This window comes from Camelus ferus, chromosome 4 (genome assembly GCF_009834535.1).
Source record: "Camelus ferus isolate YT-003-E chromosome 4, BCGSAC_Cfer_1.0, whole genome shotgun sequence".
Taxonomy (NCBI): Eukaryota; Metazoa; Chordata; class Mammalia; order Artiodactyla; family Camelidae; genus Camelus; species Camelus ferus.
Window position 1 is genome coordinate 73,274,808 of NC_045699.1, and position 25,573 is coordinate 73,300,380.

General features: G+C 60.4%; 1 protein-coding gene across 4 annotated transcripts; it reads right to left on the reverse strand.

Annotated features, from left to right (window-relative positions):
* Positions 1 to 1,434: 1,434 nt before the first annotated feature.
* On the reverse strand, positions 1,435 to 24,639 carry MYMK (myomaker, myoblast fusion factor). 4 transcript variants are annotated; one of them, XR_004319563.1, is made up of 9 exons: positions 24,471 to 24,639; positions 20,806 to 20,920; positions 19,851 to 19,999; positions 17,144 to 17,260; positions 16,355 to 16,429; positions 13,595 to 16,096; positions 8,625 to 10,039; positions 5,412 to 5,469; positions 1,435 to 2,113 (listed from the first exon to the last, which is right to left on the reverse strand). XR_004319563.1 is itself a non-coding variant. In XM_032478846.1 (6 exons), the coding sequence occupies exons 1-6, from the start codon at positions 24,603 to 24,605 to the stop codon at positions 15,938 to 15,940; spliced, it is 750 nt and encodes a 249-aa protein (XP_032334737.1). In that variant the 5' UTR covers positions 24,606 to 24,639; the 3' UTR covers positions 12,080 to 15,937. The 4 variants fall into 4 exon arrangements, 2 of the variants coding, with proteins under 2 accessions (XP_032334737.1, XP_032334738.1); XR_004319562.1 differs by lacking the exon at positions 8,625 to 10,039 and having other exon boundaries at positions 1,437 to 2,113; XM_032478846.1 differs by lacking the exons at positions 1,435 to 2,113; positions 5,412 to 5,469; positions 8,625 to 10,039 and having other exon boundaries at positions 12,080 to 16,096.
* Between the last annotated feature and the right edge of the window lie 934 nt (positions 24,640 to 25,573).

Here is a 25,573-nt window from a genome sequence, read left to right on the forward strand (position 1 = left end):
GGCCGCTCCCCCGCGTCCCTCCAGCCTCCCCCTTCCCCCCACCCCGGCCGCGGGTGGCGGTGGGGCCGGGCTGGGACCACTCTGGCTGCTCGCCCAGACGGAGCCCACGCAGAGCCTCCCGGGCTGCAGGTGGCCCGGGAAGCCTCCCCTCGGTTACTTTTGGCCCCCGTGCTGGCCCGTGGACTCGCTGCCAAACGCAGTTACTGAATTTTCATCTTGTTTTGCTGACGGTTTAGAATATGTCAAAAATGTCCCACTGGGAGACCCGTGGCCACCTCCGGGGGTGGGGAGTGGGGGGCTCGGGAGCCCAGGGGTGGCCAGGCCCCCCAGGGCTGAGCCTCTGGGGCTCCCGGCGAGCTGGGGGAGGATGGGGGCCAGCGAGGGCTGCTTGTCACGGGTGTCACCAGTCTGTGTGCAGACGCTGAGTCGCCCCCACTCCCGCAACACGGGGAGCTACTCTCTTCTGAGGCCCAGAGCTGCTCTGCGACTTGCCGACGCCTCCCCTCGGGGGGCGGCTGAGGGGGTCTGCGCCCAGGCTCTCCTCCCTGTTTGCGGGCGGACGCCTTTCCAGCCCTTCTGTGGCGGGCAGGGCTGGAGGCTGGGCAGGTGGGTGGGCGGCAAGTGGAGCCGGCAGGATCTGCCACCAGGGGTCTTCCCCTCACCTCTGGGGGGCCTGCTCAGAGCCACTGGACGACAGACCAGGTTTGGCACTTCCTTTGAAGTGTCCGCATCAAGAGGCCCTGGGGATTGCGCCCTGGCCCTGCGACTGCAGCATCCCTGCCGGGAACCGCCACACTGTCCTGGGGAGGACCTCGCTGGAGTCTGCCTGGGGGGCTGTGTCCAGGGCCCAGGCCCCGTCCACCACCTCCCCAGACCTCGGGAACGTCCACTGGCCACAGGCAGGGAGCGGCGGGCGGGTGGCGGTCAGGGCTGCAGCCCTAGGAGCCCGGTGGCCCTGGCCCGGGGGCTCCCAGTCCTGTTCTGGGAAGAGACAGGGTAAGGGCGGGTCACTGCCTGGAGGGCAGGGGAGATTCAGACCCTGACCTCTCTGCCAGCCTCAAGGCCCACCACAGGGAAGTTTCTAGAAGGGAGTGTGGGGAGTCTCTAGGGAGGGGAATTTGGGCTGGGGGTTGAGTGTCTGAAGGCGTGAGCACCCCAGCGTCTCGGGACCTTGGACAGCACCCCCTTGGGGGGATCAGGGGTTCCGTTCTGCGAGGAGCTGGCACCCGACACTGTTTTCTCTCCAGCTCTCCCAGTAGGATGCTCGCCGCCTCACCAGCCCTGTGTTCTGTCCCCGTGGCTAATCCCTGGAGGAAGGCCAGGAGGCCGGGAGCCCCTACCCGCACCACATACGTAGGTGTTCGGACACGTGTGTGCACATAGACGTGTGCACATGCACCCTGGTGTGTGCCATAGTGCAAGTGCACACATGCTGTGCACACGTGTATGTGTGTCAGTGCGTCCATGGGCACACACATGCATGTATGTGCACACATGAGCTTTAATGAAGTGACCCCATCCCCTGTGGGACGGGCTGGCTTGGTCCCCACGAGCTTTGTCACAGCATCCACACTGCCCTCAGACGCGTCTCGGGTGTGTGAGGCGCCAGCAGTGGGATTAGGGCCCGCCCCAAGGGAGCTCTGGGTCCAGGAGGGGAGATGGCTCCAGACCCAGCCTGGCACACCTCCTGGCGCGGATGGAGTGCTCTCAGCATGCATGGGGCCTGCCGGGGTGGGGGTTATGGGGACGGGCAAGGCGGTTCCAGGGTGGGGAGTGGCTTGGTCCTGGGTGGGTGGGGCTGCAACCAGCAAGTGTGTCTGGAGCCCGGGGCTAAACGGGCTGTGACGGGGGGGGGGGGGGGGGGGGGGGGTGGAATCAGGCTGTGGTAGGGGGCAGCCTCAGACACTCCGGGCTGGCCTGAGTGTGGGCCCGGGACCCACGTAGATGACACGTGTGGGTCTTAAGCCCCTGTGTCTCCACCACCAGGGTTTGGCTTCCAGCTGGTCTGTCGCCCACGCATGGCTGCCTGGCCTTTCTGCGACTCAGCTCACCGGGGCCCGTGGTCACCGTCTCTGGGGTCCCGTGGGAGTGGAGGCACATAGCAACACACGATCTGGGGAGAAGAAATGTGCTCGCTGCGTGAACACACGTGTAGCCCCGCCTCTCCTGGACGGAGGTCTGTTGCCCCTCCCCCCAAGGCCGGAGGCATCGCTGCACCCAGGTTTGGTCCCCGGTGGGCCTCCTGTGCCCCGTGGTCCCTCGCTGCCTGTTGACGAGATGCTCTTCAGGGTCAAGAGCGAATACCTCCGTCTGAGGACGCCGCCCTGGCTTTCTGTGTCCTGAGTCCACAGGACCCCCTTGCCTGGACTCTGCCGGGGCAGGAATCTTGTGACACCGGTCCTGTCTGTTGGCCGGGCCTTGCGGAGTGAGAAGCGTGTGCGTGTGCGTGCAGCCCCGGGCCCAATGGCAGGGAACTGAGCCTGAGCCCCCGCGCCTGCCGGTGCGGGTGAGGCTGGAGCTCGGTGAGGCCCACCTGCCTGCTGTTGGCGTCCACGGCGCTCAGAGCTGCCCTCTGAGGACCCCGAGACGGGCAGGGCACCCTCGCCTGCTGGTTTTCCCTCTTCTGTAGACTCCTATTTGTCAGGATCAAGGCTGAGTGCCCATGGGCCCCTCTGCCACTGCTGGGAAATGGGCACCTCCCCAAGACAGCCCTTCCAGCCTCGGCTCGTCTCCACCTTTCCCAAAGTCCAGATGTAATGCATCTGAGTTCGTCTGGGGTCTGGCCCCGGCAAAGCAAGGCGGTGGTCTTCAGGTCAGACACCCTCCCAGATGCACTTGAAACGAGGGTCTCACGTGAAGGCCCCCCAGAGCTGGGTGGAGGCAGCCCCATGCCTCTCGCTGGGCAGCTCCCAGGTGATGGCTGGGGACGCCGGGCAGCCCTGTACAAGTGAGGGGGGCTGTCCATATCCAAGCATCCTAGGACCCAGCGCTTTCTCCTATCTGTCCTGGGTGCCTGGCGCTCCAGCTTACGGACACCCCTCTGAGGGAGGGCAGAGGAGGTGACTGGAGCTCTTCGCCGTCTCTGCATAAGGTCAGGGCAGGACCCTTCTGGCTCGGGGCTTCCCAGCTCTCCCCCACCCTTCCCTGAAGCTGGCTGGCCTGGACTGCAGGCTCGACGGCCTGGAACAGGCCCCTGGCCTCTGGGAGGCTGAGCTGAAGCAGACTTGGCCTCCCCTCCGTCGGGAGCCGAAGTCCTTGCCGCCGCGCCGGCTGGGGAGGAGCAGCTGGCCTGGCCTCTGGGAAGGGTTCCTGGGGCCGGGCTGTCCCCACAGGGCCCCTCCAGAGCTCCTGTCCACCCTGTCTCGGCCGGGGCTGGCCTGCTGGGCGGCGATGTGACAGACTTGAGAGTGAACACAGTTCCCCTGACCTAGAAGGCACTTGGGGGAGATGGCGGGGTGACACTGGAGGGACGGACATGGTGTCAGTGCTCGGCCCCCGAGCCCACTGCCGGCCCCAGGCCTGCCGGTCACTTGGGCCCGCCCTGACCTCACACTTCCGTTCCCTCCGCCGTAGCCGGGATGACAGCAGCACCCCCCACTCAGGGCCAGCTGGGGACCGCGGGAGTTCACCGGGGAGCTGCAGCCGTCCGCGCGGGTCTGCAGGGAGGTGGCTTGGGCGGCCTTTCTGCTTGCCCGCTTGCTTGCGTTTCTCTGCTACGTGGATGAATGATTGGGGTCGTTTTTTTTTTTAAGTTAAATGGTTGCTTTGAACAAACCTAGGATTGTTGTCCACCTGCATGTTGGTCACGTGGTAAAAAGGGACAATAAGCATTAACAGAAGCCCCAGAAAACGCCTCACCGTCACAGGCTGACCGGGCGGCGGCCACCCGCAGGGCTCGGAGCTGGAGGCGAGGCCGGGCCAGCGGGCCGCGGCCCCGGTGCGGGGAGACGCACACGTGGATGCAAGACACCCTCAGTGATGGGTGAGGGACGGAGGGGGGAGGGGTGGTCACGGGAGGGCCCTGAGGGGGCTGTGGGAGAGCTAGGGCCTGAGCTGGGTCTTGGAGGATGAGCAAGACTTTAACAGGGGGAGAGCAGAGGAGGTGTCCAGGGTGTCCAGGGGCTGGGAGGACCGTGAGCGCACAGCCCCCTCCACCCACGTCCACCCACCCCTCAGCCCTCACCCCCTACCCGTACCCACCTACTCAGCCCCCAACCCTCACCCACCCACACCCACCCATCTGCTCACCCACCCAACACACACACCTCCACTCACTCTCAACACCCTCCACCCTGCCACCCACATCCACCCCCCCGCTCAGCCCCCAGCCCCCAAGTGTGCCTGTGCGCGCGCGCACACACACACACACACACACACACACACACACACGGAGGCTTCAGGTACGTGCCAGGAGTGGGGGCTGCAACAAGAGGCAGAGCCAGGGGCAGGTGAGGCCGGCCTGCTGGGAGGCTAGGAGGAGGCGGGTTGGGCAGGGCCGGCAGCAGGTGCCGAGGGAGGTTGTGAAGCAGGCGCTCAGGCTGGGGGTGGCTGGTGACCTGGTGGCCAGCATCTTGCTCGGGGCGGGGGCTGGAGGAGCGGTGGTTCTTAACTGAGCAAGTCTGGGCCCATGGTGACCCGTGTGAGGGTTCTGGGCACGGGCCGCACCAAGCCCTCAGGTCCCAGCGGCGGCACCTGAGCAGGCCGATGGGAGCCGCAGCGCGGGGTTCCAGGAGCCCGAAGCCCCTCCAGCTGTCCCCCAGCCCCTCTGGGGCCGGCACGCTGCCCCGCCCCCGGAGAGCACCCCGCTCAGGGAGGGGGTCTGGAGAGGAAGTGCACGTTCCTCCGGTTCGGGGCCCTGTCCTCCCCCTGCTGCTCTGTCAGGCTGGGCCCGGGGCCAGCCAACCCCAGGGACACGCCGTCCCTTGGCCTGGCCTCTGGAGCAGGGCCCGTGCTGGGAACATCGTCTGACCCTGTGTTCCAGGCGCGGCTGTGTCCTCAGCGTGCAGCTGTGCCCAGCTGTTCCCCGAGTGACATCATCCGGAAAGCCCACCCCGCCCCAGCAGCTCGGCTGACCAAGGGACACAGGTGTTGGGGCCCTTTTGGGGACCCACGACCCTTGGAGTAACAGGAAGAGGCCAAGACCTGCTTGGCTTGCAGAGTGGTGGGAAACACTGACGTCCTGAGTGCCCCAGAATGTCGGGCTGACGCTTGTCCGCAGCCCAGGCCACGGGGTGCCTTTACTTGTAGGCAAAGGTGCTTGGGTTTGTAAAGTCAGGGTGGCGCTGGTTGCCAGTGGAGCAGCTCATAACTCCATCATCATGACCACCAGCGTCACTGGCAGAGGGAGGCCAGCCGGCCCCGTGACCTCTGCCCTCCCTGGATCCCAAGATACTCAGCCCAGAAGCTCTCACCTGAGTCCTCTGTGGAGCATTCACTTCACCGGGGGGCGCCGTGCCTCAGATCCTTCATCTGTGAAATAAAGGCGGAAGATTTCTGTTCCTATCAGTGCGGCCAGTTAAGAACCTACAATTCCTCCCTTAAAAGCAGCTACAAACTCTGGATAAAATAAAAGATGTCTGGGGGGTTGGGGGGTACAGCTCAGTTGTAGAGTAAATGCTTAGCGTGCATGAGGTCCTGGGTTCAATCCCCAGTACCTCCATTAACAAAAAAATTTAAAAGTTAAACTAAAATCAAAGCTGTCCATCTTGGATGCTGTCTCAGGCTGGCTAGGAAGTTCGGAACCCTCGGGCCAGGAGGAAAGTGAGAGAGAAACATGGCATATGGAAGCTGGCTTTGCTTTGAAGTGTGGGGGCATCAGAGACCAAGCAAGAGGACTTCATTGTTTATTATGCCAGGGAGAGGCCACAATTTTGAGGCCCACCACCCCAAGCGAGGCTCCCTGCTGGCCTGGCACAGAGTTTCAGCAGGAGTGGTGTCAGGCCCGGGGGGGACCTGGGTGGTCCTCAGCTGAGGGAGTGTGGTTTCTGGCGTGTGACCACCACTGACTGGCTGGCTGAAGCGGGGGTCACCGATGGGTTGGGACAGGTTTGAGGCTGGTTCTGGTGTTTCTTGGTTGTGATGGTCAAAGAAAAGTCTGTCTTCTCTTTTTGGATTTGGAGAGCTGAAACTCTTCTATGCTCACAGGTAAACCGGAGCATCATTGTTCCTGGATCCCTTTGGGCCGAGGGACAGAAGAGGAAGCACAGAGCCTGGTCACGTCGGGGGCCCGACGGAAGACCACCTCCACGCATCCAGGGTTCCGGAGGGCCCAACCTCAGCATCCAGGTCAACTGGAAAAGCCGCCCTCCAGGTCGTGCGTCTCCTGCCTTGGGGCCGAGGAGCAGACGCACAGTGCTGTAAGGATCCGGCCTCACAAGCTGGCCCCGGGTGTGTGCGCGGCCTGAACTCAGCTTCCCTCAACTGCCCCCAAACCTCAAACGAGGGATGTTTTTAGTTAAAAGGATTCTCAGACTGCAAACACTTTCTAAAGGAGCCTGCCTTTATCTCAAGCCTCAGAAAATGTGCACAAGTTTCCACGGCCCGAGAAAAAATTCACCATGGACACAAGAAAACAAGGCACATGAGTGAAAGCTGACAGAAGCAGTAGGTGGTAGAGTCAGATCAGCCAAAAATTCAGACTGGGAACCAGCAGATCCACAAAACAAAATGAACATGTTTTACAGGAGAAATAAAAGGGACTTGGGTACACTGGCACAGAACACACTCCTGGGATGAAAAAAAACATAACACTTGAAATTAAAAAACAAGAATATGAAAATGAATATATGTGTGTGTATGCATGACTGGGACACTGTGCTGTACACCAGACGTTGACACGTTGTAACTGACTGTACTTCAATTTAAAAAAAGGAAATTAAAAGCCGAAGGATGGTGTAAGGGCAGCTTAGACAGAACTAGAGGAATTAGTGGCCTGAAGGATAAGGCCAAAGGAATTAGGAAGATTGCCCTGGGAAATATGAAAAAACAGAGAGAACAGAGTGAGAAGCCAAGGATGTGGCTAACAGGAGCTGCAGAAATTGAAGAGACCTCGGGGGCAGGGGCAGCGTCAGAAGAACATTAAGGCTGAGGCTGCTCCAGATCTAATGAAAGGCAGCCGCCCGCAGATGTAGGAAGCCCAACGGCTCTCAGGCGAGGGGAGTGCTAGGGCTCCGTGCCTTGTCGCCTCCGAGTGAAGACGCAGACCATCAGAGGCCAGCAGAAGGCCTGGGAGCGGATCGGAGAGGAAGCACAGCGCACCGTCAAGGACAGTTACGCGGAGAGCCTGCCCCTCAGTAGGAAAAACGGGAGCCTGGAATAGAGAAGGGACGTCGTCAAAGCTGCCGAGAGCAGAAGCCTCGGAGCCGGAGCCGGGAAGTCAGCATCCAGGGAGAAGGGGCAAGGCGAAGACAAGACGGGAGCCAGGAAAGCGCTCCGCAAACAGTTCGCGCCGGAGGAAGTTTTAAAGGACGGATTTGGGCAGAAAGGAAGTAAGCCCAGATGGGTGGCAGGAATGTTAGAAAGGATGAGAGGGAAAGAGTTTGTTGTCTATGTGGGCAAATCAAAATGAATGTACAGGTGAAGAGGCCATGTGGGGTTTAAATGAAGCCAGTGCAAACGCACAAGTAATAACGGCCTTCAGGTTAGGGGCGGGGCATCGGAATGAAGTGTCGAGAGTCCCTGCAACTTTCAAGAAGAAGAAAAAGAGGGGGAAAAAAAAAAAAAGAAAAAACCCCTATGTGTTTATAATCAGAGAACATTGTACAATTGAAACAAACCAAAAAAAAATTAGTAAGCACTTTTTAAAAATTTGGAAATGTTAATGAAGTTTATTTATAAAAGTTTTTTTTTTTTTTAAAAGAAGAAAAAGTACTTAGCGTAGATTTTGATCAGCAACCACTGAAAAACTAGAAACAGAGTGAGTAAGTTCTAATCCAACGGGGAGGAAAAAAACCGCAAGAATCCAAAAGAAGGCAAGAAGGGACAGAAAACGGAATGTGAAAAGGACACAAAAGGTGATAAAAATCCGTCCAGCTACGTCGGCAATTACAACGTGCAGAAACTAACAGGACGTGATCGTTAAAAGCCAGCGATTTCAGGCCGGGTAAAAAGGACCAAACCCAGCTGATATTTTTAAGAAACGCATCTAAACGTAAAGACACAGAAAGACAGAGAGGAAGCGTTCACGCAAATACTAAACCAGAGGATGCTCGGAGGACTGCATTCACATCAGAAAAATACACTTTCAGGCAGAAGGAACTGTTAGAGATAGCGCTTCGTTCAAGGCTTAATAATAAAAAATCTGATTTATTGGAAACGTGTAACGGTTCCTCCTTTGGTTACTTGGTAACAAAATGTCAAGATTCGGCAGAACTACAAGGTGAAATAACAAAACCACCATTAGAGGGGGAGATTTTTTTGAAAAACAGGTTTAGACGTGTAATGTACACTCATAAGTCCACCCATGTTAAGTTCAGGGAGCTTTTGGTAAACCTGCAATGCTATGTAACCCTCACTACAATGGGGGCCTTTGTCACCCCACCCCGGGCCCATCTGTAGCCAAGCTGTGCTTCCCCACCCCCAGCCCCAGGCAGCCGCCAGCCTGTTTCAGCCTCCCCAAGGTTCACCTCTTCTAGAAATAGGATGCTTCTCTTCATATGAAATTGGGGGTTGTAGCTACGCCACTGGGTGTGCCGCGGCGTCTCAGCGAGGTTTGATCTGCGTTTCCCGGGTAACTAATGACAAAAGCCAGGGCGAGCGTCTTTTCATGGGCTCCTTGGCCGTTCATAAACCTTCGGTGAAGTGTCTGTCGAAGTCTTTTGCCCACTTCTTCCTGAGTGGCCTTTTTGTCATTGAGTTTTGAAAATGTATTTATACGCTCTGGATGCAAGTCCTTTACCACACGTGTGTTCTGCAAACGTCCCCTCCCTGTCGCTTGTCTTTTCGATTTTCGTAATGATGTCTTTTGAAGGGCAAACATTTAAGATTTTGACGGAGTCTAGTTTATGAATTTTGGGGGATGGATTGCATGTTTGGTGGCGTAGCTCAGAATCTCTGCCTAAGCCAAGGTCATAAATATTTTTTCTTCTGTTTTCTGCTTGAAGCTTTCTGGGTTTTGGAGTTATTTTAGGGGTAGAGTGTGGCATAAAGGTTGAGTTTCCTTTTTTCTGGGGACATCTGTCTGCTCCAGCTTCCTCTGTTCCAGAGGCTGTCCTTTCCTGAGTGCGAGCTTTAACACCCCTTCTCAGTAACTGACAGCAGCTACTCAGTAAGGATGTAGGAGATTTAATAACACAGCCAGCAAGCTTGCTCTGACCGACTCCTCCAGAATGTGGCCAGCAAGCAGGCTCCGCAGGCTCTCACAGGGCAGCTGGGACCACTGACCCCCACGGGGTCCTGGGGCAGCCGTGGCCCATTGTGAAGCACTGGCTGAACTCAGCGCCAGTCAGAAGCCAGTAAGAATGATGACAGTAAAGGAGCCGGAGAAGTCCCTCACCAGAAAGTGACGTGAGCGCACATCACATGGGAACCAAAACGCGGGCGGCTGGGAGGCCCAAGAGTCAGCGGCAGACCCCTCCCTACTCCTTGACCCGCTGCCTTCCCACCTGTGCGGGGGCGCTGGCCAAGAGGCTTAGGACGAGGAAGCGATCACAGGTGCGGGAGCCACAGGCTGTCAAGTCCGGCGTCGGGGTGGTGACCACCGTTCGTAGGATGCAGGCATCGCGGGGCCTAGGCGTGTGCGGGGGAATCAGCCAGCCCTTGGCGGCCTCGGAGGTCGCCTTTTGTGCGGATGTCTCTGTCCCAGCCAGAGGCCTGAGGCCAGAGTGCCCCCACTCTGCCCCTCCTCTCCCACCCCCGGGAGTCAGGCTGCTGGTCTGAGCCGGCAGCTTCCTGGAGCTGCTTATCAGCTGCTGCTTTGAGGCTGGCGGCTGCGGTGCGGGGGGCCGGATGCTCTGCCAAACACCTTCCAGATGTGACCACAGCTACCCGATAGCCTGGCTCCGGCTGGGGCCCTCGGCCAGCAGGCTTCCTGTTAGCCGAGCTGTTAGGAAAACAAAACCTGGTGAACGCACAAGAGGCCCACCTTCTTCAAGGGGAGAGCAGGGGCGATTAGGCCGGTGCATGGTCTCAGGTCCAGCCTGGCCCCTTCCCGGCCTGCGGCCCATGCAGCCTGGCCCTGAACTTGGGGCAGTCACCGCCGTCCGCTGGCTGCCTCCTGGCTGGGGACCTCCGTCTCCCCAGCTAACGGGGCTCCCTCGAGGACTGGCTTGGAGCTGTCGTCCTGTTTCTCCACAACGCACGTGGTGGGGCGCTGGGCCAGGCCGCTGCTCATGGCCACGCGGCAGCATGGCGCCTTTTTGCTGGTGGGATGGAGTGTCCTGTGCGCCTCTGCAGGCCTTCCTGAGCTGGGCAGGTGGTCTGCAGTGGGGGGCCCAAGGGGAGGTGCCGTGACCTCTATCGTCCCATTGGACGGCCCAGCGGACTAAGCAGGCTCCCTGCTTCTAGAGGTGTTGGGAGCTGAAGGTCACTCAAGGTCATATGGCCCCTGGGGAATGGGCACTCCAGAGCCCATCCCTTTCCTGGCACATGGGCTCTACCACCCTCTCCAGGTGGATGGGTCAGCAAGGGTCAAGGCCAAAGCCTCTGAGGTCACTAACTAGCCATCTATCAAGTGTGGGCCCTTCCAGGAGCCGCCAGCCTGCCCTCAACAAGACAGACATGGGAAAACCCTCCCATTCATTCCTTTGACACACGTGCTGAGTGAGCTTGGGGAGCAGGGTGCCGAGTGGGGTGCTCCCGCTGGCGCTGAACTTCCAGACTTCAAAGGGTCTCAGACGCCTCCCGACCTCTCTGGGCATCAAGCTGGTGTGTGTGGTCCCTGCTGCCCTCTGGGCCAGCCTGTCCTCACCTTCCGCCTCCCCACCCCACCCCGACAAAGGACACAGGAATGCGAGAGGCCAAGGAGACTGGGGGGTGACCTGGACTCTTGCTGCTTTACAAAACCAGTTCAGAAGCTTTGGACAATTACCTTGATGCCCTCTCCCCAAATGCAGACACGCTTCCCGGAGCCTGAGAGGAGTCCAGGGGAGCAGGCCAGGGTCTGCCAGCCCTGTTGAGGCCACTGCCTGGCCCCTTTCAGGCCACCCTCTCCTCCTTCGTCTCCCTCCCTCTGCCCTCGCCAGGCTCCCTGCTGCCTCCTTCTGGACAGCAGCCTCTGGTCTCTCCCAACTGCCCACCTTCTCTGGGCAGTGGGACCCGACTCCCTAAAGTCCCCCCACAACAGCGACAGCCTTTTAGACCCTCGGGACGCAGCCCACCCACTCACCTAGCCCTGCGCACTGCCGTCCCAGCCCTTAAGCCCCTGCGGTACCTGCACGGACCCTATTCGATCTTCCTCCCTCTCTCTGGACCACTGACCCCCATCCCTCATTCCTCAGCCCTGTCTCTGCTGCCCTCCCTAGACTGTGGGGACTGAAGGTCTGCTGGTTCCAGGTGAACCCGAGGGGCCAGGGAAAGCTGTGTGGCTCCCGGTGGCCACTTGGGAAGGTGGTGGTGCTTCATCTGAGCCCGGTGCGGCCAGCTGCTTCCTCTACCTTTGGACCTTGAACTCGCCGGGCCGGACCCTTTCCGTCTCGTCCTGGCGCATACACCAGCGACAGAAGCAGGGGCAGCCCCGGGGACAGCACCTGCCTCTCCATGGGGTCAGCACTGATTTTCTCGCTGCTGTCAGGAAGGGTGCAGGAGGTCGGGGAGAGAGGGTCAGGGCACGGGAGACAGTCAAACTGGAATTGTGAAGCCATCCCAGGTGAGGCCCAAGAGCCAGGTATCTGCACACTTATGTGGCTTTTCTAGTTTCAGTCTCCAGCCTGCCTCTTCCAGGCAGCCTGCCTTGCTTAACTCCTGAATCCATAATAAACACTTGGTTTGAAGCATTTTGTTTTCTTGTCAGATGGGGGTGTTTGGCGGGGTGAATGTCCCCTGATGGTAAGGACCCCTCTACTACATCCTGGCTTGCCCGTGACCATTGATAATGAAAGTAACAATGACGCCATTTAAAACATACTCTGCTAAGCACTTTGCATTCAATTACCTCATTTAATCTTGGCAAAACCCGCGTGAAGTGGGCACTATTACAAATGGAGAAACTGAAGCAGAGAAGACTAGGCAATGGCCACAGAGGGGAAAAGAGTGCCGGGCGGCACGGCCCGCAGGCCTGCCTCCTCCCCTGTATGCCTGACCGCCACCGCCAGCCCGGCCCCCTGCCTCCTCTCTGCCCTCTTCACTCTCCCAAGACCTTGCCAGTCCGGCCAGCCTCTGATTTAGTTCACCCTAACAAGCCTGAGGGGCTGGCGGGAGAGGCTGCCACTCCCAGTCACAGGTGGGGACACCAGGGGCAGAGGCTGGAACGGCCAGGCCCCCAGGACACGGAATCGCGAGGGGGTGGCCAGGGCGGCAGCCAAGGCCCTAGGTGCCACATGGCCTGTGTCGCTCGCTGCTAACCCTGTTTCTCCAGTTAACCAGCGAGCCGGGTTTTACACCCTGGGGCTTCCTGCCGACTCTGCAGAGTCAGTCTTGCCCACATACCTGGCCCTCCTCCCTCAGCTCCTCCCGCCAAGACCCTGCGGCTGAGCCCCCGGTGAATTCCTGCAGCGGCGCTGGGCACCCAGCGCTTCCCCAACTAGAATCGCAGCTCCGGAGCGGAGCGGGACAGGGATGGAGCAGATGGGGAGCTGTAAAGCCTTTTTTAAAGGGGCAATAAAAGTTTTGGGTTTCAGATGGTCTTGCTGGGGAAGAGAATAACAGAGACAGGAAATTTCAGTAGCAGACACGACAAAGGCCACAGCACGCAGACGGCCCTCAGACGAAAACACCTCCGCTTGTGCAAACAGAGGGCATCCTGGCGGGGGCCCAAGCCTTCACCGCGCCATGCCAACCTCACCCCAGCTCCGGGGAGGCGGAGGGGCCGCTACAATAGACTGTTTTGTCTACGTTGTTGTAAATGTTTATAATAATTCTCCGTTCAGGCCGCCGGAGGTGTGCGGCGCCCTGCCCCCCACGCCCCCTCCCCGGCTGCGCTTTGAGTGCGCACGCGCAGGGAGGGGGCGTGCGCCTGGGCCCGGGGCACATCTGCTGCTTCTGCTCGCTGCTCTGCAGGCTCTGGGAGGCTGCTGTGGGGTCGTGCGTGCCCACCCACCCCCACCCCACCAGAGCCGCAGCCAGAATGGGGCGCTGCAGCCCTCTGCCTGTGCCACTCAGCTTAACCCCGGATTTCCAAATGTGTCCCCCCACGTGTCGGGGGCACTCCCCAGCCTTTTGGTTCCTATAGATGCACTGCCCCCCCGCCCCGACCCGGGTAGCTGCCAGCCACAGGGGCTAGATGCCCCATGAAATACAGGACGCTGGGTTAAGTTTAAATTTCAGAGGAATAGGGAGTCATTTTTTAGTATGTCTCCTGCAAATATGGGAAAAATTTTAAAACTGGGAAAAATAATTGTCTGTTGTTTATCCGGAATTCAAATGTAACCTCACATCCTGTATTTTATCACAACCCTACACATGCGGCTATTTATATTTAAATTAATGAAACTGAACTGACCTTTAAACACTCAGCTCGTCCTCCGTTTCACCAGCCCCATTTCAAATGCTCGGGAGCCTGTGGGCAAGTGGCTGGCCGCCGTCCGGGGTGGGGAGCATCTCCCCCATCGACGCAAGCGCTGTGCACAGCGCTGTTCTAGGACTTCTGGTACCATCTAGGACTATGTTTCCGGACGCTCACTCAAGGAAATTTCAAGACTCAGGGAACCCTAGTCCCCCATTAGGGCTGTGGGGGACAGGGAGTCCCGTATGGAGCCTGAAGTGGCCCGCGATGGCCTCAGAGTCTCTTCCCGGCACCAGGTGCCTGATTCTCAGATTCCAGGGACATGAAGACCCCAGGGCTCCATGACACTGGGGTTCAGAGGTGTTTGACTCTGAAGGCGATGACAGTGGTGCTTGTTAGGCTGTTCTGGGTGGCTTCCTCCCTTTCTGTTCCCCTTTCTGGGCAGTCCCCTCCTGGCCCTTGGGTGGAACCCCCAGGATGTCAGAGTGGGCCTCTGAGCCAGAGGAAGATGCCTCTGGGATGACTGGCAAGACCCCGGGCTCAGCCACAAACTCAGTGGCCAATGTCCAAGGGATGAGGGCCAGCTGCCAATACTGCTGGCCCTCAGTGTCCTCATCTGCAAAGTGGACTCAGGCCCCACACCCTGGGATCCTCTGAGGGGTCTCCGTGGGGGCCGACCCTGGTCAGGAGGGGTGCAGTCGGGCCTGGAGCCCGAGAGGCAGACGGGGCTGAGGGCTGGAGCGCGCCTCCTAATTGTCCATGACTTACAGACTTGGCTGGGCTCCCAGACAGCCTCATAAATCAGCGCGGCCACAGTGAGCAGCCTGTTAGCGCAGCCCCTACGCGCTTGGCAGGCCCCTTGCCTCCTGCCTGCTTGGGAGCACCCCGCGGCCTCCAATTTTCCATGTGCTGCTGCAGAGCTGGGAGCTGGGGTGTGCTCGTGGGGGAGGGAGGGGGATGGGAGGGAGGTGCTGGGGTGGAGGGGGATGGTTGGGGGAGGGAGGCGACCGGTGGAGGCCAGCCACCTTGCAGATGTCATGTTCTACCCCTGCGTGGCCCCCGGAGCCTGCCCCTTGCCTTACTGCCTGGTGCTCCTCTGGGGAGACGGAAGGCAGGACCAGAGGGGAGACCCTGGTTCCAGGACGCCTGTCTCTTCATGTGTCCCTGTGCCCGTGTGGGTACGTGTGTGTGCTTGCGTCCCTCAACTTAGACCTGCCCTCCCTCCTCCGGGGCCCAGATCCAGCTGGTGGAGGGGCCCCTCCGTGTCCCATGCCATCTGCTCTCCCAGGGGGACACCTCTGGGTGGAGGGCCCCGAAGATGTGGGGCCTTGGCTTCTGCCCCACTCCGAGGGCCTGGCAATGACCCTCAGTGCGGGTGTCAAGGACCTAGTGGCTGCTCTGTTTTAACCGGCTATGGGGACAGGAAAGGGCTGAGCCAGGGCAAGATGGCAAGTGTCCAGGCCCCCAAGACGTGGGACCACTGGGCAGCCAAGGAAGCTGATAGATGGGGGCCTGGCCAAGGGGTCCGCCTTGTCCCCAGTCCTAGGTGCTTGCACCACCTCTCTCCCGGCCCCCGAGGCATGGATGAGGTGAGTTTAGGACAAATAACGCGCTGCCCGACTGGGTGGGTGCAGCTGGGGGTAACTGCACCGTCTGGAAACACAAACAGGCCCCAGACAGGTGTCGGTAACTTCCTGCCTGACAGATGTGCCCGGGTCATTCAGGAGGCTGGGGAGGCTCAGGTCTGTGAGGTGATGTCTGGGAGGCCCGCCCCCGCCCCCTCACCCCCAGGGCCAGTGCAGACAGGCTCTGAGTGGGAGCAGGCAGACCGCCGCCACACAGCAGCAAGCCCAGCCCCGCGAGGCCAGCCCGGGGGCCTGGCGGCCACTACTCCAGGTCCCTGCACCCAGGCCCACCTTCCCACGCTGGGCAGCTGCGGGAAGGGTGGGAGCTCAAAGGCCCTGAGTGCACTCCCACTGCGGGCATGGGTCAGCTGCAGAGCACGGTGGCTGGCCTGGTGTGGGGACCGGGGGACAGCAGCTGGGCCCAGCTCCACACTCCCCAGCTCTGGGCCTTGAACGCGTCATTTACCCTGACTTGTTTGAAGAATTAGATGAAATGACGAATGTGAGAGTTTGGGCAAGCAGTGAATGGAAATGGTTTGATTCAGGGACCCGGCTGGATGGACAGCCAAGGGGCAGGCAGGCCTGGGCCGGGGACGGAGCAGCCCTGCTGGCCCTGGCCCGCTCAGAGCCTGAGGGCAGAGGTCAGGAGAGGTGATACCAGTTTCCAAGAGGAAAGAGATGGTGTGGGAGCATGGGGACCACGGGGCAGGCGGAGCTACAGCCGGGCTACAGCCGCGGGGAAGGGGAGTGGGGAGGACAGACGCTGGCTGCAGGCTTCTGCAGGAGTGGGGAGGACAGACGCTGGCTGCAGGCTTCTTCTCTTCGGTCCTGACCTTGGCCCACGAGAGAAAGTTCTTTTCTTTCCAGCGGGCACCTAGCACCCAGGAGAAACTTAATAAGTGTGTTTTCAAGAAGCACCCAGCAAGGTGCTTCCCAAATCCCTGGCACCTCTCAGGCTCTGAGAAGAGGTGTTTCCCGGGGTCAGGAAGGATGGAGAACTCTTGCTAGGCCTGGGCCGGGGCAGGGCTGGGGCCTGGAGCTGGGGGGTGGCGCACAGTCAGATGCAAGCACCGCAGAGGGTGGAGCAGTCCAGCCTGGCGGGGGCCCCTGCGCTCCCAGCCTTCTTGTTGACCTTGGGCAGCAGCAGGACGAAGGACATGGCCAGGGCGCAGTGGTAGAAGCTGTGGACGTAAGTGTACTCCCAATCCTGCAGGAGCAGAGAGGACCGGTCTGCCGCCTCCGCCCCTCCCCGAAGCCCATCTCTCCAACTGCCCCCGCCCCGCCCTCAGCCCTTCGGCCCCGTCTCCAACGCAGACCTGGCGTGATGGGGCACCTGCCACGCACCACAGGCTCCTCGCGACCCCCTCACTTGTCCTCGAAAGCCTGCCAAGTGCCCTGCTCCAAGAAGCCTTCCTTCACCATCCAGCCCATGGGTGTCTGCCCCCCACCAAACCCCTAGAGCACCAAAAGTCAGCGCCAAGTCCCTGGGCCTTTGACGGCAAGGCTGGGGCTCCTCCCTCCCCATCCCTCTTCTCTCCCCCCACCCCCTCCCTTCCTCCATCCCTCTCTCCTTTTCTCCTTCCCTCTCTCCCCCATTCTTCCCCCACTAACATTTCTCCTCCCTCTCCCCCCACCTCCAGGTGTGGCTCCCCCCGCAGGCCCCTTCTGGGCTGTGCCCCTCATCTCACGTGCAAGCTCTGCGTCCCCCAGCCCTGCACAGGCAGCGATGCTGGGCGGGGAGAGGGGGGGCCCTGGGGACGGACCACACCCTGACTGGAGGGGCACGGCCGGGGAGGGGAGGTGTCAGCGGGAGCGTGCGGCCCGGCCCGGTCAGTCCCTGGCCCGGTCAGCCCCCGGCCCGGCAAGCCGTGCTGACGGGCCCTGTGGACGGACGGGCCGCCCCCGCCCCCCGCCAGGGTACCTGGAAGAAGAAGCGAAGCAGCAGGGCCAGCGCCCCGAAGCAGAGGCCCGGGCCGACCTGCTGGGCGTACACGCTCTTGTCGGGGTACAGGCGCCTCTTCTCCTTCATCTGCTGCAGCTGCGGGGAGGGGGCCAGAGGGGCGCTCTCAGGACACAGCCTCGGGACGGCCACCCTGGGCCGGCTTGGGCGTCGGGCCTGGGCACCCACGCCCGGGCAGCCTCAGGTGGGAGGTGGGGCTCAGGGAGACTGCCTGCCGTGTCCGGCCGCGGGGCCGCGGGGGCCGCGGAAGCCGGCGCCTGGCTGGGCGGGCCGGAAAGCCCTTGGGCCATCTGGCCCCACAACGACCTCCTGCCCCATCTGCCTCTTGGGGTGAAACAAGGCCGTCCTTGCACGTGTCCAGCCAGAGGGCCCCGAGGGGCCCAGACCCGTGGTTATCTACAGCACAGGGGTGCTGGAGGTGTGGGACCAGCCCGGCGTGGCCACGGGGGCCGCGGGGTGGTCCCTGTCAGAGTGGATGGACCCAGCATAGCACTCACTAGACGCACCGCACCCGCACATGGAACCTGCCATTCCCCAGGGGCTAAGCTTAGAGTAAGGCTCAAGGAAGTATTTAAAAATGGGTTCACATACTCTAAAAAGACGAAGTAAATGTGGGTCCATATCCCCCAAACCCGGACCTTTGGGGCCAACGTGTTTCAGAAGGCAGAATGCTTTGGGTTTCAGCAAAAGGTGAACGCCCACACGCACTGTGGATGGTGGACGCCCCTGGCGGGCAGGGCTGCTCCCGCCGATGGCACCCTCCCACCCGCCCACCCAGCGGATCACACAGAGACCCCGAGTAGCTTTGCGCTGGGTCAGGGCCGCCTTGCCAGCGAGCGAATTCTGAATCAGCACCTGCAGGGGCACAGGCGGGGTGTGGGCCCAGCCAGAGAGCGCGGCTCCGGGTGCAGGCGGCTGAGGCCCGGAAGCCCTCCCGCAGCCAATCCCGCGCCTTCGCCTTGGGACGCAGAGCACCTGCCCGAGGCGGCCCCCTCCACCCGGCCTTCTCTGCTCTTCCTCTCCCTGAGAGTGGCTGTTCCCGGCCGGGGCTCAAGAAGGACGAGCCTCCAGGAGAGAAGTCTGCCCTCCTTCCAGGAAACAAGTGCCCTTGAAAACCCCAAATAAACTCCACACTAAATGGTCTAGAAAACACCGTTTGAGCCCCAGATGAAGGGAGCCTGGCAGCCCTCTCGGCTCCTGCGGCGCTGTGTGGGGACACTGGTGAGTGCCTGCTATTCCGGCTAACTGGAAGCCAGCCGGGATTCAGACCCCGGCCAAGCCCTGCAGGAGGAGCCGCCCCCCAGGGCAGAGCAAGGAGCCTTTGTCCCACTTCCCGCCAGGGAGCCAGCGAATTATCAGCCTGGAGAGCTCTCCGTGTTTACATGTTCCGGAATGTTAACGAACGTGGCCCTTCCCCGGCCCGACAAGTCAGACCCCAGCACACTTCCTCTCCCCTCACGGGGGCCCCGAGCGGCCTCCGGGGTCAGCCCAGGGCCGGCCGCGCGTCCCCAGGATGCAGGGACAGAGAGGCCCCTTCCCTACTGCTGTGGAGCGGGGGCCTGGCCTTGCGCTTGTCCTGCCGCGACCTCGTGACTTCGCTGAGCTGCTGGCCTCCCTGAGCCTTGCTGATCTTGGGCGAGGTGTGTGTGTGTGTGTGTGTGTGTATTCATGTTTATTTATTTATTTATAATTTTTTTAAATGGAAATACTGGGGGTTGAACCCAAGACCTCATGCCTGCTATGCTCTCTGCCCTGAGTCTCGCTGCCTTTACTAACCAAACGGCAAAAGAAATCCCCCCCGTTCCCTGTGTATAGAGAGGAGTGGGGTGTGCCTGGCAAGCTCACCACCAGGCCTTTGTTTTCCCTCCCAAGGCTGTGCGATGGGTTGGTGGACATCTCTGCTCCCTGAGAACTGCCCTCTTGCATTCCAGGTCTATGGTCCCCACAAGGCTCAGTTCCGTCCCTGCTCTGGGGCCCCAGGAAAGGCCCCCGGGCCCACCCTGCAGTAGCATCTGCCTTTCACTTGGGCTAGTTTGAGTGGGTTTTGGTCCTTCCCCCCAGGAGGGCCTGGGGACCAGCTGTGAAGGGCCTGTGGGGAGCAGGCCCCTGGGCGCCCAGCGCAGTGTTGGAACTCCAGCTCAGGAGCTGCCTCCATGCTGCTGTTGACCTCACACTACATCCTCCCTCCACATTTGAACCAATTTCAAGGCTCATCCCCTCCAGGAAGTCTCCCTGGATTAACCCAGGCCACTTCCAATTGATGCTGCATCTCTAAACCAATCATTCTGCTTGATGACAGGAATAATAAAACCAGCTCCTGTTTGTTGAGCACGTTAGGAGCCAGGTTCTGTGCCAGCCCCTAAGCTGCATCATTTCAATTCATCTTTGAACCGACCCCATGAGGCAGGTGCTGGACAGTAACGCCCACTCTACAGATATGGAAACTGAGGCAGAGAGGTTAAGTAACTTGGGTCAGGCCCAGAGCGAGTGAGCACAGACCTAACACGAACCAGCTCTGTGTGGCCGGGGCAGCCAGCGATCACTTTCTGTGTGTGAGCCGAGCCCCCGCGTCCAGCCTGCCAACGTGAGGAGGAGGCAGACGGAGACCCCAGGGGGAAGGGGCGCCGTCTAGGGGGCGCGCCGACCGGGAGGCTCGCGCGGCACGCACCCACTTGGCCGCGATGATGAGGACAGCCGCGCCGATGGGGCCCGAGTACACCCCGTAGCCCCAGCGGTCGTGGTAGGTCCGCACGGCGATGGTCAGGACGCCCAGCATCACGAAGGTTGACCGCTTGGGCTCGTCAAAGTCGGCCAGCGCTGCCGGGGAGAGAACGGGGTGAAGCGAGGGGCCTCCCGTGCCCTCTTGGCCGCTGCTTCCCGGGGAGCCCTCCCTTAGGAGCCGGGGGTGGCGTCCCCTCAGCCAGGGAGAACCCAGGGCCCAGCCTGGTCCCTTGGAGGTCGAGATGCAGCCGGATTTAAGGCACAAGCAGGCCGCTGCCCTAACACACAGATCAGCGTGTGGGTGATCAGAGCGAATCGATCCCAGGGGACCAGTGGGACAAAAACACACGGACCATGGCCAAGCTGCGAGAAGGACCTGGGTCCTTCACGGAGCCTGCGCCAGGAGCAGGGCCCCCGTGTGGTGGGGACCGTGTGTCCTGACAGCACGAATCCATTGAGTGAAGGAAGCTGCCGAACAACGTGCCTGTGACCCATCCTATCTTCACAAAACCCGAGCTGAGAACTGTGTGCGTGCCTGTGTGCGTGAGCCCCGAGAACAGCCCGGGGGGCAGACCCTGAACGGCGAGCAGTGGCTCCCCAGGGGGAGGGGAGACGGGCAGGGGACTTCCCTGTTTTCCTCTCTATGCCTCTGCTCAATCTGTCAAAATAAACCTTTACTAAATGCACAGTTTTAGAAGGTTATGATAGGTGAGAATCAAGGCACGTAAGTACTGCAGGTAGTCGTTCAGAGATTAAGCACCGCTCTGAACCCCAGGTAAGGAAAGGGGTTCTCAGAGGAGAGGGGCGGGGGCGGGCAGTCAGTGGGGCTCGGCTGAGTGGGTGGTGGGCGGCGGGGAAGCGGATTCCATGTGCAGGGCTGGGCTCCCGGGGCGGCTACTCACCCATCAGCGAGACCCACATGCTCAGGGCCGTCCCGTAGACGCTGAAGTACTCCAGGACGTCGAGGCGCAGGAAGCAGAGAATGGACAGGCCGGGCCCGTTGCAGGCATGGTAGAGCTGCCAGGAAACACAGACGGTCGATCGGCGGTGGGGGTTGGGGGGTCAGAGCACTGGAGCCCGGGGCCAGGCCTGGGCCCCGAGCCACAGCCCTGTGAGCCAGGCCGCTCTCTGGCTGCAGGACCTCAGGCGAGTCACTGAATGCCTCCGTGCCTCTGTTTCCCCATCTGAAAAAGGGTGCACTGTGGACCCCCTCCCCCCGTAGGGTCCTGTGGTTGAAGCCTGCTGAGCTGGGAGCCCTACAACACCCTTCCTTAACACCCGGGTTTACAGAGGTCACAGCCTTTCCCCGTGGGTGCCAGTCTGCTCTGTGGGGGCCCGTAGGTCCTTGCTTCTCTCCCATGAGTTACCCCCTGATGACCGGACGTCTGACGCCCTGGGGGGCTTGTAAAGGCTCGGGTGCTGAGCAGGCCCTGCGAGGCGCTCCCCCAGTGGGTCTGGGCTGGGGGCGGAGACCTGCTTTTTTCAGAGGCTCTTGCACTGATGCCGATGCCGCCGGAGTGACGCGGAGTTTCTTCTCCTGCACACACTGCTTTGAGAACCACCGGCCTGCAGCTCTCAGTTTCTGTTTCTCTAAACTGAGGGAAGATGGCGGAGACCTCTGTGCAGGTGTCAAAGGTGGCGGCGTTCTCATTTTGCCCCTCTCCCCACCCCCGGCTCCTGCGGTTCTCTCCTTGATACCTAGTGTAATAACGAATTTTAAAGCAAATGCCTGTATTTTCAAGGCAGCCAGCTTATTTCTTACAGAAGACGACTCTTCCCTTTCGCTTACACGTTTCATCATTGTAAGTAATATTTAATTGCATGATGTAATTATTTTGACAAGTTCAAGGGCATAAGCAAGTGCGGGGACCAGCACAGTCGGCTCTTGGTTAGCCCAGCTTGGCAGGATGGGGAGGTGTGCAGCCGAGCAGCCGACATTTGGAGATGCCAGGGACATTATGGGCGGTGGGGACCGGGAGCCCTGGGTCACCTGGTGAGTCGAGCAAGTTGGGGTCGATTTAGAGCTTCTACTGGTTACAGCTTTACATGAGCTAAAGCTAAAGAGCACCTAGGAGGCATTAATAGAGGCATAGTGTCTAGAATAGGGGAGGAGATGCTGCTGCTCCTCTCTGGTCAGACCCACCTAGAGAACTATGTCGAGCTTTGGATGCTACACCCTTTGAAGGGGCACACTGGCAAAGAAGAGCTTAGAAGAGAGGAACCAGGTAGTGGTGGATATGACTAGCTCAGGAAAGAGAAGCTTCAGGTGGGGTTTGATCAAGGTGCTCAAATCTCTGGGCTAGAGGAGGGAAGAGGACCCTTGCTCCCCATGGCTCTGGCAGGCAGAGCCAGGCCCTATGAGGCACACGGATTTTCTTCTGCCCTCCTGCTCCTTTCAGAATTACATCGCCCCCTGAGCCCCACAGTCTAGTGTCTCTGTCCCCGTGCCTCTCCTGTGTAGCACAGGTCATGATGTGTGATTACAGATTTAATCGCCGCAGGATTCTGGACACTTTCTGGGCCCTGTCCCCCATCTGGCTCATCCCTGCCGTGACCACAGCTCCTAGCGTGGAGCTGTTTCACAGTCTGTGTAAGTTAAGTGTTTGCCTGTGTAGGCAGGGTCAAGGAGGCAGGGTTTGGAGCGGTTTGAGGGAGAGCTGGCCCAGGAAGGACCTCTCCCGCCAGGCCCTCAGTTCCCCTCTGCTGAACAGGTGGGGTAGGTTCAGATTCAGGGAGCAGCACGGGCTTCTGTGCCAGCAAGGCCTTCCTCCCTCTTCTGATCATCGCAGGGGGCAGAGCGGGCGGTGCTGGCGGGGGTGGCGTGGGGCTGGGGGCCCGGCAGGAGACAGCGCAGCCTCTGGCAGCTGAGCCAGCAGGCCCTGGCCGTGTGAGCGCAGACCAGCAGCTGACTGCCCTGGGGGTGGGGAGTCCTGTCAGAGGAGGGCGAGAGCACACGCTCCGCAGTGGGGGCCAGGGGACTCCATGGGACAAAGCACACAGCACGGGGTCCAGCACGGCAACAACAACTGTCGCAGGATGGTCCTGGTGGGACACAGAAGCCCCATGTGGGAGGCCGAGCCGGCCACAGTGTCGCTGGGGCTCTGGAGGAAGGGGCAGAGTGTGTCTTTGAGGCCTGAGGACATTTGTCACAGGAGGCAGCTGCCCCTGCCGCTCTGGCTGGGCGGGGCAGGGCTGGGTGGGCCTCTGAGGCCAGCCACCCAGGCAGCTGTGGGGCCAGCTCAGCCCCGGCAGGGAGTGGTGGCCTGGCGGTCACTGTGGTTTCCTGGGCTGGGTCTACCACGGGCTTGGAGGACAGGACCCCGGTCCCTCTCCTCGGCCCTAAGGCCCTTGTACCTGCAGAGAATCCCCTGTCCGTTCTAGCCCTGGTTTCTCACCTGCCAAGCAGACCCCCTGGACCTCACCCGCACAGGGGTCCTGGGAGGAGCAGATCTAAGCCTTGAATGAGCTGGGAAGTCCTGCTGCTGGGGAGGGGCTGCCTGCGGTGAGGAGGGCCCGTGGCCTTTCGTAAGTCTGGCGCTGCCCCATGGAGCCCGGGAATGCTCGCCTACCCCACACATGCTTCTCCAGGGAGCTGGGCTTAAATGAAGGCTAGGCCTTAGAGGGGCCCCTCTGGGAGTGCAGCGACGAGGGTGGGTGGGAGGAGACTCAGGGGAACAGAGACAGGGAGGTAGGAAGGCACTAAGACACTGAGAGATAATGGATGGTTGGATGGTTGATCCGACAGGTGGCTAATGATTAATCAGATGTATAAGTGATGGATTAGACAGATAGTACATAGGTAGGTAGACAGACAGACAGAGAGAAGCTCGAAGGATGGATAGAGCAAGAGAGACACCTGGAGGGTGAGGGGACGAGAGCTAGAGAGGGAGAGACCAAGACACTTAGAAAGAGAGTGAATTCCATGGGGATATAGCTCCAGAAATCAAGAGAAAACCCGACCCAGACTGAGAAAAAGAAAAAACAGACACAGAACCAGGAAGAGAAACACAGAGGGAAAGAGACCTACAGGGAGATGGGGGTGGGGACAGACAGGGGAGCCGAGAGACAGGCTCGCAGACATATAAATAGAAAGGGAAAGGAGGGTCCGGAGAGAGACGTGGGCCCCCAGAAGGAGCGAAGCCGACGTGAGCAGGCCCTCCTGAACAGGAGCCAGCGCCGCCGGAGTCCTGGAAGCAGAGTCACCTTGCAGGCCCCTCCGCCCCGCTAGGCCCGGCCCAGAAGGCGGGGGGAGGGGAAGCTGGGGCCAGGAGCAGGCTGGGGTGGTCGGCCAGCGGCAAGGAAAGGGGAAACTTGGAGGGGCTTGTCCCGGACTGACGGTCCCTGGCCCATTGTGGGCTTGGTCTCACTCACACCAGTCCCAGCACAGGTGGGGAAACAGGTCCGGGGAGGCAAAGGGGGTCCCCCAACCCTCCCTCCTGGTCCCTGGGCTCTTTTTTTCACCTCCCAATCACTTTTCTTCGTCACCAAATACAGCAAAGTGATGGAAAGACGGTCCCGTCCTCCGTCTCCGCCGCGGGTGGTCCTCTCCCCAGGTTCCCGGACTTACCGCCACAAAAAACATGGTGAAGAGGTAGACCATGGCCTCCATGTGGAACCGCCTTTTGGCAGCGACACTGACAGCGGGGAGGAGGGCCAGGCTGCTCAGGGTGGGCAGGAGCAGTTTGGCCACGAGCGTCCCCATGGGCTGGGGAGGAAGGGACAGGCTGGGGAGGAACGGTGGGTGCAGGCCTCCCGGGTCCCCAGAGCTGGGAACAGAAAGGGAGAAGGCCTGCTCCTTCCAGTGGGGGCTCCGATGGCAGCTGTGGTTCAAATGCCCTGGAGGGAGGCAGGGATATGGGAACACATGTCGAGCAGCACGTGGAGCGGGCCCAACAGCTGATGCCCCACGTGACCGGCACTTGTCTCTGGTTTTTTTTTTGGACTGGCTGGAGTTGTTGCTTCAAGGAAACCATAGTTCTTTTCTAGGAGGCAGCAACTTAGGGCAACGGTCACTGTCCCCAGTTCAGCTACTACCCACCCTGGCCCTCCCCCCAGGGCGCCTGGGAGCCCAGAAGAGAAGAGGGTGGATTTTGCTGCTTGAGTCACATGTCCACAGGGGCCAAGAGGTGAGAGAACCCAAAGATCAGCTGATTCTAACCACTCAAAGGACCTTGTAGATAAGTTTCACAATTTACCGGCTCACAATGTGCTTCGCGCTCGCCCACCCCTGCCCCAGGCAGGTCTCCTTGGTGACTGAACGAGTGAAACTAACGTTCTTTCCTACTTGGTTGTAGAGTTTCAAAGCTGAAGTGCGCAGACCAGGACCACCTCTACTGGTGCTCCCGACGCGAGGCTGATGCGACTCTGCTCAGCGTTCCTTGGCCTTCGGGAAGTAGCATTCCTTGTTGAGGAGGTCTTGGGGGACCGGCCGGCGGGGCGCCCTGTCATCCCCCGCGGAGGGATGATGGGAGGGTGTGAGCCACCCAGGCCGACTCTCTTGCTTTCTTTATTTGTTGCCAGCAAAAGAACGGCCTTTATTCTGTTTTATTTTTCATCATGATATAATGACATTACATGCAACAACATGCACAGGTTTGAAATGTGCCATTTGACAAGTCTGGCAAGCGTGCACAACTGTGCGGCCACCGCGGCGTCCCCTCGGCTCCTTCG